This window comes from Saimiri boliviensis, chromosome 8, assembly GCF_048565385.1.
Source record: "Saimiri boliviensis isolate mSaiBol1 chromosome 8, mSaiBol1.pri, whole genome shotgun sequence".
Lineage (NCBI taxonomy): Eukaryota > Metazoa > Chordata > Mammalia > Primates > Cebidae > Saimiri > Saimiri boliviensis.
The window spans coordinates 62,970,589-62,983,254 of record NC_133456.1 but is presented as its reverse complement, the minus strand read 5'-3'; the positions used below and the strand labels follow the sequence as shown (position 1 = coordinate 62,983,254).

General features: G+C 44.1%; 1 protein-coding gene across 1 annotated transcript in view; it reads right to left on the bottom strand.

The window, feature by feature from the left end:
• The window catches only part of GXYLT2 (glucoside xylosyltransferase 2), a 93,596-nt gene that overhangs the window by 65,614 nt on the left and 15,316 nt on the right, over window positions 1-12,666 (bottom strand). The window contains exon 2 of the mRNA XM_003939454.4: window positions 5,221-5,413. Within this exon, the coding sequence (XP_003939503.2) occupies window positions 5,221-5,413 (193 nt within the window). The remainder of the gene's footprint in view (window positions 1-5,220; window positions 5,414-12,666) is intronic.

The window sequence follows — 12,666 nt, the reverse complement described above, 5'->3', positions numbered from 1 at the left end:
ACCTCCACGTCCTGGGTTCAAGTGATTCTCATGCCTCAGACTCCAGAGCAGCTGGGACTAGAAGGGTACACCACCACGCCCGGCTAATTTTTATATTTTTAGTAGAGATGGGGTTTTGCCATGTTGGCCAGGCTGATCTCAAACTCTGGACCTCAGGTGATCCACCGGCCTTGGCCTCCTGAAGTGCTGGGATTACAGCCATAAGCCACCATGCTCAGCCCCTGCCTAGTTTTTAACACCCTATCATAATTTCCTTCTTAAGATGAGCTTCACTGGTTTAATAAAAACCTGAGGAAATGAATCATCAAAGGGATAAAGTCGTCAGGACAACGCAACAGCTAGCACAACTTCATAAGTATCTGCAATAATTTTCCCATACAATTTAGCTCCTAATTTATAATGTTCCAGTTCCTATGGCTCATAAAAAATTACCCCAAAACTTAGTGTCATAAAATAATCATTTAATATGCTCACAGATTTCATGGATCAGGAATTCAGACAAGGCACAGGAAGGCAGGTTGACTCTACTCCAGCATCTGGGGCCTCAGCTGGAAGCCTTGAAGGCTGGCGGCTGGAATCTTCCAAGACCGTGTTCAGTCACATGTCTAGACGGCGAGGATGGCTGTTGGCTGTAGGCCTCAGTTCTTTGCAGGAGCAGGCATCCCCACAAAGAGCCAGGCAGGGCCGGGCAAGGTGGCTCACGCCCGTAATCCTAGCACTTGGGGAGGCTGAGGCAGGCAGATCACGAGGTCAGTTCGAGACTAGTCTGGCCAACATCATGAAACCCCATCTCTACTAAAAATACAAAAAATTAGCTGTGTGGTGGTGTGCACCTGTAATCCCAGCTACCCAGGAGGCTGAGGCAAGAGAATTGCATGAACTAGGGAGGCAGAGGTTGTAGTGAACCAAGAGCACGCCATTGCACTCCAGCCCAGGTGACAGTGCAAGACTCTGTCTAAAACAAAAACAAAAACAAAAAAGCCAGGTAGAAGCTGTATCCTTTTTATGTCACACAGCATTACATTTGGCATATTGTATTTTATACATACATACATGTTTGTATACGTATGTACATATGTATATGTAATATATTAACTGTTGCCTTATAACAAATTACCCCAAAACTTAGTGCTATAAAACCACAAATAGGCTGGGCACGGTGGCATGTTCCTATAATCCCAGTACTTTGGGAGGCTAAGGCAGGAGGATCACTTAAGCCCGCAGTTCAAAACTAGCCTGGGCAACATAGGGAGACCCCATCTCTACCAAAAATAAAATATTAGCCAGTGCTGAGTGCAGTGACTCATGCTTATAATCCCAACACTTTAGGAGGCTGCAGCAGGCAGATCACTTGAGGATAGGAGTTCAAGACCAGCCTGGCCAACATGATGAAACTCTGTCTCTACTAAAAATACAAAAATTAGCCTAGTGTGGTGGTGCAGCTTGCAGTCCCAGCTATTTGGGAGGCTGAGGCATGAGAATTTCTTGAATCTGGGAGGTGGAGGATGCCATGAGCCAGGATCATGCCACTGCGCTCCAGCCTGGGTGACAGAGTGAGACTCTGTTTCAAAAAATATATATGCATATTTTTTATTATTTTGATTTTTTTTTTTTTGAGACAGAGTCTTGTTCTGTCACCTAGGCTGGAGTGCAGTCGCATAATCTTGGCTCACTGCAACCTTTGCTTCCTGGGTTCATGTGATTCTCATGCCTCAGACTCCTCAGTAGCTAGGACTACAAGCATGGGCCACCATGCCCAGCTATATATAAACATAACATATACATATAATTATTATATATATAATATATAGTAATTATTATTATTAGCCAGGCGTGGAGGCACACAGCTATAGTCCCAGCTACTTGGGGGATGTTGAGGTGGGAGGATTGCTTGAGCCCAGGTGTTCAAGGCTGCAGTGAGTCACTGTAATGAGCAACAGAGTGAAACTCCCCGTTGCAAATAATAAAACGTAAACAAAACCACAAACATTTATGATCTTACATAGTTTCTTAGGATTGAGAATGTAGGAGCTGGGTTGTTCTGTCTCAGGGCCTCTCATGAGATTACAAGGCTATGGTCATCTGAAGGCTTGACGGGGCTGCAGAATTTCCCAGCTCACACACTAGTGCTGGCAAGGGGCCTTTGTGCCTCACCATGCAGGCCTCTCCAGAGGGCTACTCTGGCATGGTGGTTGTCTTCCCCCAGACCCACTGATCCGAGATGGAAGGTAAAGCGCCTTTTGTAACCTAATCTCAGAAGTGACATACTGTCCCTTCCGCCCTGTGCTATTAGTCACACAAAGGACCCTTGGACAGTGTAGGAGGGAAGTATACCAGGCTGTGAATAACAGGAGGTGGGACCACTGGGGGCCTCCTTGCAAAGCACAACCTGCTAAATAGATATGGTTACAGGTACATGTGCCCATCTGTCTTCCCTTCCCTTATTTATTTATTTATTTTGAGACAGAGTCTTGCTCTGTCATCCAGGATGGAGTGCAATAGCATGACCTCAGCTCACTGCAACCTCCACCTTCCAGTCTGAGCAATTCTCCTGCCTCAGCCTCCCATGTATCTGGGACTACAGGCACACTCCATGACGCCTAGCTAATTTTTGTATTTTTAGAAGAGATGTGGTTTTACCATGTTGACCAGGCTGATCTTGAACTCCTAACCTCAGATGATCCGCCTACCTCAGCTTCCCAAAGTGCTGGGATTACAGGTGTGAGCTACCACGCCTGGCCCTTCCTTTCCCCTTTTAAAGTCCAAGTCTGTATTTTGTTCTGCTCAATCCCCACAACCTTGCTTTTTAGCATGCAGCAGGTACTCAATAAATACTATGTAGACAGATATTATACAAGACACGACTAGTGTCTGCACATAGCCAGCTTCCCTCCATTCTGCCATAGAGCACTTCTCAGCCCCCTGCAGTTGGGTGGGCTTGTGATTACTTCTAGCCAGTTCAACATGCATGGAAAAACCTGCATCAGTGCCACAGTGAGGGAACGAAAGGCGGGGTTATGACTGTCTAGTCTTTTTCCTGCCATGGCATCCCAGGAACTACAGATGTCAAATGGTCTGGCAAGTGTAGCTAACACATGAATAGTCTCAGTCTACTTCCATCCCAAACCTAAGAGGCTGTGCAGAATGGAGGCTCTGTCCCCTGGGAGACAAGCTGCAGGCACATGAAAAGTGTCTGAGTTCTGGGGGAGTTGTTACTGTAGTCTGATCTGACCTATTCAGGTTACAGATTTACCATCTCTTTTATCAAACCTGCTAGCCTCAAGTAGCAGATGGAGATACTGAGGCTCAAAAAGCCAAAAGACTTACCCAAGGTCATATAGCAAGTACATAGCGGAGATGAGTTTTGAATTTGAGTCTTCTGTCTACTAGTTCAGGAGGTAGTATGGTATAGCGATTAATTCCATGGAAGGTTGAGCCAATACACTTGACCTGAACACTGAGGAGCGAATTGCTAAAGTTCTCTAGGCTCAATGATCTCAGTCTGTAAATTGGGAACTGATGATTACCTTCTTCAAAGGTTACCTGTGCAGATTACGAGGATTAAATGGGATGAACTCATGAATCATAAGCCCTTGATAAAAGCAGTATATTCTCATTATCATTTCCCTTATACTTCCGCTTCTGAGCTAACTATTAGAGTTTCAGCCTTTTTCTTTTACCCTTCCCCTGACTCAAATCTTTTACAAGGTATTTTCTAATCAATTCCAAAGCCCCAAGTCTATTTCCTCCCTAGTTTCTCTTGGTAAAGATGTCGAGGTGATTTTTTTTTCCTATTCAAACGTGACACATTTTCTATCTTTCTATTATTAGCCTTTCTCAGCCCAACATGCTTTTTTTTGGGCATTTCTCATTAATGCAGCCAGCCTGGTGACAGCATACAGCACTGCTGACTCAAGTCAGTGGACACAAAGCAAACCAGCCTCTCGCTCTGCCACCATTCGAGAACTTACTGCAAGAGAAAACTCTCAAGGAAAACAAAGCCTCATCTGCAAAGGTCATGTGTGTATCTACCCTGGGAGAAGAGGCCTTTTCAAAGCTCTTCTTTTTTACTGGAAAAGACTCATTACCTGTTCTTCAGTATCAGAATAGTCAAATAAATGAGGACTCGGTCATGTAATAAAATAGTATGCAGTCAACAAAAAGAATGAGCTAAGAATACTGCAACAAGTCTGATGATACAGTTTTAAGTGCAGAAAAGTAAGTTCCACAATATACAGAGTATAATCCTGATTTTGTAAAAGAAATACAATTTAATCGGGATACATACATACACATACCTATACATACACATACATATACATATGCATATCTATATGTGCAAACATACAGATACACAACTGCATATGAAAAAAAAAAACAAAAAACAAACAAACAATGGCCAGGCACCGTGGCTCATGCCTGTAACCCCAGCACTTTGGGAGGGACAGGCAGGTGGATCATTTGAGATCAGAAGTTCAAGACCAGCCTAGTCAACATGGTGAGACCCTGTTTCTACTAAAAATACTAAAATTAGCCAGGCATGGGGGTATATGCCCATAATCCCAGCTAGTCGGGAGGCTGAGGCAGAAGAATTGCTTGAACCCAAGAGACAGAGGGTGCAATGAGCCGAGATTGTACCACTGCACTCCAGCCTGGGTGACAGAGCAAGCCTCTGTCATTAAAAAAAGAAAGAAAGAAAAAAGAAAGAAAGAAAGAAAGAGAAAATGAAAAAGAAAAAAGAAACAGTGGCTGGGCACAGTGGCACATGCCTGTAATCTCAGCACTTTGGGAGGCCGAGGTAGGTAGACCGCTTAAGCCAACCTGGGCAACATGGCAAAATTCTGTCTCTATATTAAAAAATACATAAAAATTAGCCAGGCATGGTAGTACACACCTATAGTCCCAGCTACTTGAGAGGCTGATGTGGGAGGATCACTTGAGCCTAGAAGGTTGAGGCTGTAGTGAGTGAGCTGAGATTACACCACTGTACTCTAGTCTGGGTAATAGAGTGAGTCCCTGTCCTCATTCAATTCTCACCATATCTCTAGGAGGTATGTGTTATTATCCCTGTATTACCAGAAAGCAATGCTCAGAGTCAAGTGTTCAAGGTCACACAATTGAACATGCAGCAAAATACATTAGTCAACAGAATATGCAGTTCCTAAAAGGTAGTCTGTTTGTACTCAGTAAAACACTGTGCCATGATTTCTGCAAATTCACCTGCTTATCAAACTCAGGCTTCAGAGAGTCTTCAGTGAAGATGTGGAATTGGATCTTCCTGTGGCTAAAGAGCACAGCTGATTTCAGCATGACCAGCGTCTCCTCCAGCCGACTGCCACAGGCCACCACAGCCAGGTGGATCCAGAGCTCGGGTGGCAGCACAGCTTGGAAACTCCTGGGTTCTCCAGGCCTCCTAGAAAGAAGGAAAACAAGTTAAAGCTATTACTGAACTCAAAAAAGTAAAAACAACAAAAAACCAGCTAGTGAATGGTTAGAACATTTCAAAACATGATCAGGCACAATCTGTTATATTTTATACAGTGATAAGCATTTTGACAATTCTTCCTGCTTGGAGAAAAATACCATTTATTCCTCTATTTATCCTGGCAATAGCAGGATGAGTCACTGTTTGGACTGCTATAGGTGTCTGAGGCTTTTTCTGCCAGCACTCAGCTGTCTAGTGCCTGCTGGCTGCCTACTGGCCCATGTTTGGAAATAGTATTGCTAAACATCGACAGCTGACACAAGGGCTGTGGAGCTCCCACTTGCACAGGCCATGAAAATTAGATTTGAATGCAACTTGAACAAGAGGAGGGTGGGTTGTGGCTTTCCCATGTGAAACAAGCAACAAGATATTCCCATCATCTGGATGTTTTTAGGTTGGGGTGGAATGCATGACCACTGGACCAAAGAAAGTCATGCACGTCTGGGAGGTGAGCAAAGAAAACAACATATGTGCCCTGACTACATCTCAGGTGTTAATCCTGACCGTCTCGCCAATACTGGTGAGGTGATGGTATGAAACTCATCTTCCAGTATGAAATTCACATTAATGAGAAACAGCCAGGAAAGGGGGCAGGTTAAATTGAAAATGATCAAGGTACCAAATACTGAGTCAACAGCTGACAGAGGGATAGGGTCCAAGGGTCCAGAATCATCATCCAGCTATTTCCTAGTAATAAAATATTTGTTCCAGACGAGGGGATGCAGCCAAGCCTCAAACACACCACTGAGAAACATTTGCAGGCAAGTTGGAAGAAGTTGGCCTGGAAAAGGTGCCCTGAGACAAATGAAACTAATTTACTTGCACAAAAGATTTGGAGACCAGTGGAACTTGGATGTCAAATGCTACCTTCCTTCCAAAAACTTCGAGTTCAATCAGCTTGCTGCTCCATTATTCACTGCATGGTTGAATAATGGCAGTCTTGCTCCAGATTTCTTTCACCAGGAGGAAAGTTGAAGATGTGGGTGGAGCATTTTGGAAAGCTTCCCAATTTGATTACTTACGAGCATGCTTAGTAGAAGCACGGCCTCATGGCTCAGCTAAGAGCAGATGCAGAGAGTTACTTGGATTCCATTTACTTTGGGAATCACAGGAAAAGACAGTAGAGATATCCCAGGTATCTCTGGAAATTGTCCACTTCTCTCCATTCTCCCTGCCATTATCTGGTGAGGCCACCATCTCCCTTCCTTTGGGTCACTGAGAAAGCCCTCTGGGTGGTCCACCTGTCTCCAGTGTTATCTTTAACCCCCAGCCTATGCTTTTTCCTGGTTGGTACCAGGGTGATGTTCTTCTAAAATGCAAATAGTATTGCGTTATTGTCTTTATTAAAATCATGCAACAGCTCCCCACTGCCCCCAAGGTAAGTCCAAGCTGCTGACTATGGCTCCTACTTACATCTCTCACAACTGCCCCCAGCACCCCAACCTGGAGAGACAGCTATTTATAATCACAGTCATATTCTGTTTCACTTCAGTGCATGAGACCACGCTGTGTTGGCTCCAGGTTTTGGCACATACATTGTCTGTCTCTCTTTCTCTCAGAAATGCTCTTCTCTGCCCTCTTTTCCTTGCTAACTCCAGCCCATTTATTAATCAACAAATCTTTACTAAGTACTATTTTGTGTAGGCATTATGCTATGAAAACAGCAGTGAACAAAACAAAGACACCTGCACTGGAAAAAGTTACATTCTGTGGGGAATTAAGGGAAACACAGAAACAATAGTCAAAGCAGATGGTAACTAAATAACATATAGAAAGCTAGACAGTGATGAGTACTATGAAAGGAAGACATAGTGGAGCAGGATGGGGGTACCAGGTGTGGCTGGCGGGCCAGGGCGGTATATTCCTGACAGTGCCACCTTAGAAAAGGCCTCACTAAGGTGAGCTCTGCAAATGACCTGCAGGAGGGGAGGTAGTGAGCCATGTGCCCATCTTGGGGAGGAGCATGCCATGCAGAGAGGACAGCAGAACAACGGCACTAAATCAGGGGACTGCCTGAAGAATGTAAGGACCCCCACTGGCAAGATTCACATGCCTGGTCTCTTCCTTGGCTTCATGGGTGGGTTTTCAGGTTCGCTATGGCCAACTCTCAATTAACATGTAAAGAGGCGTCAAGGAGATGTTACAGATAATGCTAAAATGACAGTCCATTTCTAAAAATCAGTCAAGACACTAGCTGAAATACACTACAAAAGAGATTTAATGCAAACTCATTTGTTTAAAATTATGCCTGATATTTAGGGATATGTGCATGATTCAAACGGACTAACAACATAAAGGCAATCACTTAGGTATCTTAAATACGAACACCCTCGCCTGCCCTCAAACAGAACAACTTCTGGTTTAGCTTTCCATATTGGGCTTCTGCAAAGATAACAAGTTTTAATCTTAGTAATCAGGGAAGTATAAATCCAAATAAGATTCATTTATTTTATGATTGACAAAAATTACAAAATAAAATAGAAGCTTCACCATATTGAGCTTTCATGTGAACATGGGGCAGGGGACAGAGCAGGCACTAGTGGGGACAGTGCAAGTTGGACTGAACACTTTGGAGGGCCACTTGGCAACATTAAGCACAGGTGAAGATGGATGTACAACCTCCACCCCTCCAGTCCAACTCCTGCATATATAACCTGAAGAAACTCTTGCACATTTGCATAAGACCTATGTAAGAATGTTCACAGCAGCCCTGTTTACTGATAATGAAAAATTGGAAATAAACTTCAGTGACCATGCAAAGGAGAAAAGAGAATATATTTGCTATGGGGTTTTTGTTTTTTTTGTCTTTTTTGAGATGGAGTTTTGCTCTTGTTGCCCAGGCTGGAGTGCAATGGCACCATCTCGGTGCCCCCCTGCCTCCTCTGCCTCCAGGGTTCAAGCGACACTCCTGCCTCAGCCTTATCTCGAACTCCTAACTTCAAGTGATCCACCCAACATTCCAGTGTTGGGATTATAGGTGTGAGCCACCGCACCTGGCATATTTGATATGTTTTTAAAGTGAATATCATATAGCAGTGTAAAAAAGATAAACCAGACTGGCACGTACCAACATAAGACCAGAGGATGAAGAATAACAGGCTGGTGCGGTAGCTCATGCCTGTAATCCCAGCACTTTGGGAGGTCAAGGTGGGCAGATAACTTGAGATCAGGAGTTCCAGACCAGCCTGGCCATCATGGTGAAACCCCGACTCTACTAAAAATACAAATTTAGCCGGGCATGGTGGCGTGTGCCTGTAATCCCAGCTACTTGGGAGGCTGAGGCAGGAGAATTGCTTGAATCTGGGATGCTGAGGTTGCAGTGAGCTGAGATCATGCAACTGCACTCCGGCCTGGATGACAGAGTTAGACTCCATCTCAAACAAAATAAAACAAAAAACAAATGAAGGATAGCGGTTATTTCCCTTTTCTTTTCTTTTTTTAAAAGACAGAATCTCACTATGTTGCCCAGGCTGGAGTGCAGTGGTGCAATCTCAGCTCACTGCAGTCTCCACCTCCAATGCTCAAGCAATTCTCATGCCTCAGCCTCCCGAATAGCTGGGACTACAAACGCAGGCCACCATGCCTGTTTATTTTTTGTGTGCATTTTTAGCAGAGACAGGGTTTTGCCAGGTTAGCCAGGCTGGCCTGAAACTCCTGGCCTCAAGTGATCCACCTGCCTTGGCATCCCAAAGTGCTGGGATTATAGGGATGAGCCACCATGCCTGGCCCGACAGTGGTTATTTCTGATTAAAATTTTATTCCTTAAGCTGAGTGGTGGGCACTTCATTTTGTTATTATCTATATTTTTTTTGTGGCCCCAAACTATTTGACTTTTTTTTTTAATTAAAAAAGGCATGCACTGGCCTGCAAGACAGCAGGCCACTTCTTCTCTTCTTTGCAGGCTTCAGTGATTTGGGTCTGCACAGTACAAAAAGCAGGGGCTAGGGATGACAATCTTTCACAGTGTCTGGTGACAGGTACTAAAAAAGAAAAATAAAACCTCTCCTGGTGCCAGTTCAAGTATCAGTGGTTGGGATTTAATGAGACCTTTGCTGGCCTCACCCTATTACTTCTCACATTACATGAAACATCTCAGGCTTTAGGTCAGGCGTCCCCAGACTTTTTACACAGGGGGCCAGTTCACTGTCCCTCAGACCATTGGAGGGCCGCCACATACTGTGCTCCTCTCACTGACCACCAATGAAAGAGGTGTCCCTTCCTGAAGTGCGGTGGGGGGCCGGATAAATGGCCTCAGGGGGCCGCATGCGGCCCGGGGGCCGGGCCGTAGTTTTGGGACGCCTGCTTTAGGTAATCAGTGTTAGTGCTGTGCAGTCACAATGCATAATAAAGTTCACTGGCCCTGGTATGGTGTGGCTTTCACCACCTCCTACTGATGGCACTCAGCACCTCTCAAATGTCACTCAAGACTTTGAGGACCCAGGAGTGCAGTCTAGGGACCTAGGACTTCTTAACTCCTTGAATGACTAGGATTGGACAGGGAATGGGTAATAGGGAATTCCAGCAGTGCTCTAACTAATGGTTAATAATGTTCTTATTTTTACTTTATAAAAGAGGACTGGAGTGAACATTTGCTGTCCAGGAATTTTAAGGACCTGTTGCTAAGGCAGGGGCTGATGGCAATGATCCCAGTAACCATGCTGGTAGAGCCTGAACAGGAATCGACTAATCACAGTGGAAAAACAGGACCAGATGACGGCAGGGCAGATCTCTGCTGATACTACCTGGATCTAGGTGCACCTGACCCTAACCTTGGGCATTTTTGTTATTAAGCCAATAAATCCCCTCCTCCTTAATCCAATTTGAAACAAACTTACAACTCAGCAGTCAAAATGAAAGTCATATCATTGGTCCTAAAAAGATGTTTCTAATTAACTTTGACTCTGCCTTGCTCATATTCACCTGATTGATCCTTTGGAATGTCCGCTGACCCATTCCTTCCTTGTCGCTCACTGCTATGACCCTTACCCAAATCTTGACCATCCTTCCAGTTTTGTGGCTGGAAGAGATGCCAGACACCATGTAGGGCAGGGGATTCCCTACCCGGCCATGCATCTTAATCACCTGCACTGTTTGTCATTCTGCAGACTCCCATCAGAATCCATGAGTCTTGGGTGAGGTCCTGGAGTCTGCATATTTACACATTTGTTATCACCCATAGTTCAGCTATGGTCAGGAACCAGGGATCTGAGCTCACATCTCACCTCTCCTCTCCTAAGACTACATTCCCAGAAACGGAATTACTGGGTTAATATCTATGATCCTATCAAAAAAATAGCAATTTTGATAGTTTCTCAAATTTACTCAAGTTTTTCTTTTTCTTTTCTTTCTTTCTTTCTTTTTTTTTTTGAGACAGTCTTGCTTTGTCACCAGGCTGGAGTACAGTGGCATGATCTTGGCTCACTGCAACCTCCGTCTCCTGGGTTCAAGCGATTCCCCTGCCTCAGCTTCCTGGGACTACAGGCGCGTGCCACCATGCCTGGCTAATGGCTAATTTTTTGTATTTTAGTAGAGACGAGGTTTCACCATGTTGGCCAGGATGGGCTTGATCTTCTGACCTTGTGATCCATCCGTCTTGGCCTCCCAAAGTGCTGGGATTACAGGCATAAGCCACCACACCCAGCCAAATCTACCCAAGTTCTAAAGGAAAACATCAGACTAAGAGAAGAAAACAAAAAGCATAGCAAACGCTACCCCAGCCATCTCTGGATTACTTGTGCAATGTAAGCGGAAATGGTCTTGCATAAGACCTGCTGCCTCCTAATTCCACATATTCCAATGGGGTGATGCATTGGTGCCAGCAAACATTTCGACTCCAATGCAGCAAATAACATTGAGTCACACAGTGAGAAAGCTATTCCATTTTCAGTGCTTTTTCAACATCTAAGAACAAGAAAGTCTAAGCTTGATACATTTTAAGAATTTTAATATTTTCCTATTCTTTTTTTAAAAAATTATTGTTTTGTTTTTTGAGATAAAGTCTTGCCCTGTCTCCCAGGCTGGAGTGCAATGGCACAATCCCGGGTCACTGCAGCCTTCACTTCCCAGGTGCAAATGATTCTCCTGCCTCAGCCTCCCCAGTAGCTGGGATTACAGGTACCCACCATAATACCCAGCTAATGTTTGTATATTTAGTAGAGAACAGGTTTCACCATGTTGGCCACGCTGGACTCAAAACTCCTGACCTTGGGATCTGCCTGCCTTGGCCCCACCAAAGTGCTGGGATTACAGGCATGAGCCACTGCGCCTGGCCTTTCTTACTCTTTTGTATTTTTATATTTTTGTAGAGAGGGAGTCTCACTATATTTCCCAGACTGGTCTTGAACTCCTGGGATCAAGTGATCCTCCTCTGTCTGCCTCCGAAAGTATTGGGATTATAGGCATGAGCCACTGCACTCGACTCAGCATGCTGCTTACATGTCTTGAACACTTTTCTGATATTGCCTAATCCTCCCTTTCAATTGAAAAGACAATAGAACCTTTAGCAGGCAAGAATATCAAGCCAGAAATGAACAACATTTAGTGTTCTTAGTGTTTGATTTGATAATTACCTTCTATTTATGTTATTACTGACAATTTCTGGCTTTCCGATATCAAATTTCTTTTAAAAATAAATGTACTTAGGATGTGGAGAAACTAGGACCCTCAAACATTGCTGGTGGTATTAGAAACTGGTACAGCCACTTTGGAAAGGTTTGGCAGTTCCTGAGAATGTTAAATATAGAAGGTACCATATGATCCAGAAGTTCCTCTCCTAGTTATATATACCTGCAAGAATTGAAAACATGTGTCCACATAAAAGGTTATACACAAATGTTCAAATAGCAGCATTATTCCAAATAGCCAAAAAGTCCAAATTAAATGTCCATTAACTGGTGAACTGACACATCAAATGTGGTATATCCATACGATGGAATAGTAACTGGCAAAAAGAAGGAATCAAGTATGATACAATGCATGCTACAACATAAATGAACCTTGAAAACAGCAAACCTGTGAACATCATGAAAATGTAAAAAGCCATATATTTTATGATTCCACATATATGAAAAGTCCAGAATAGGCAAAGCCACAGAAATAGGAAGTGGATCAATGAGGCCAGGGGCGGTGGCTCACGCCTGTAATCCCATCATTTTGGGAGGCCAAGGTGGGCAGATCACTTG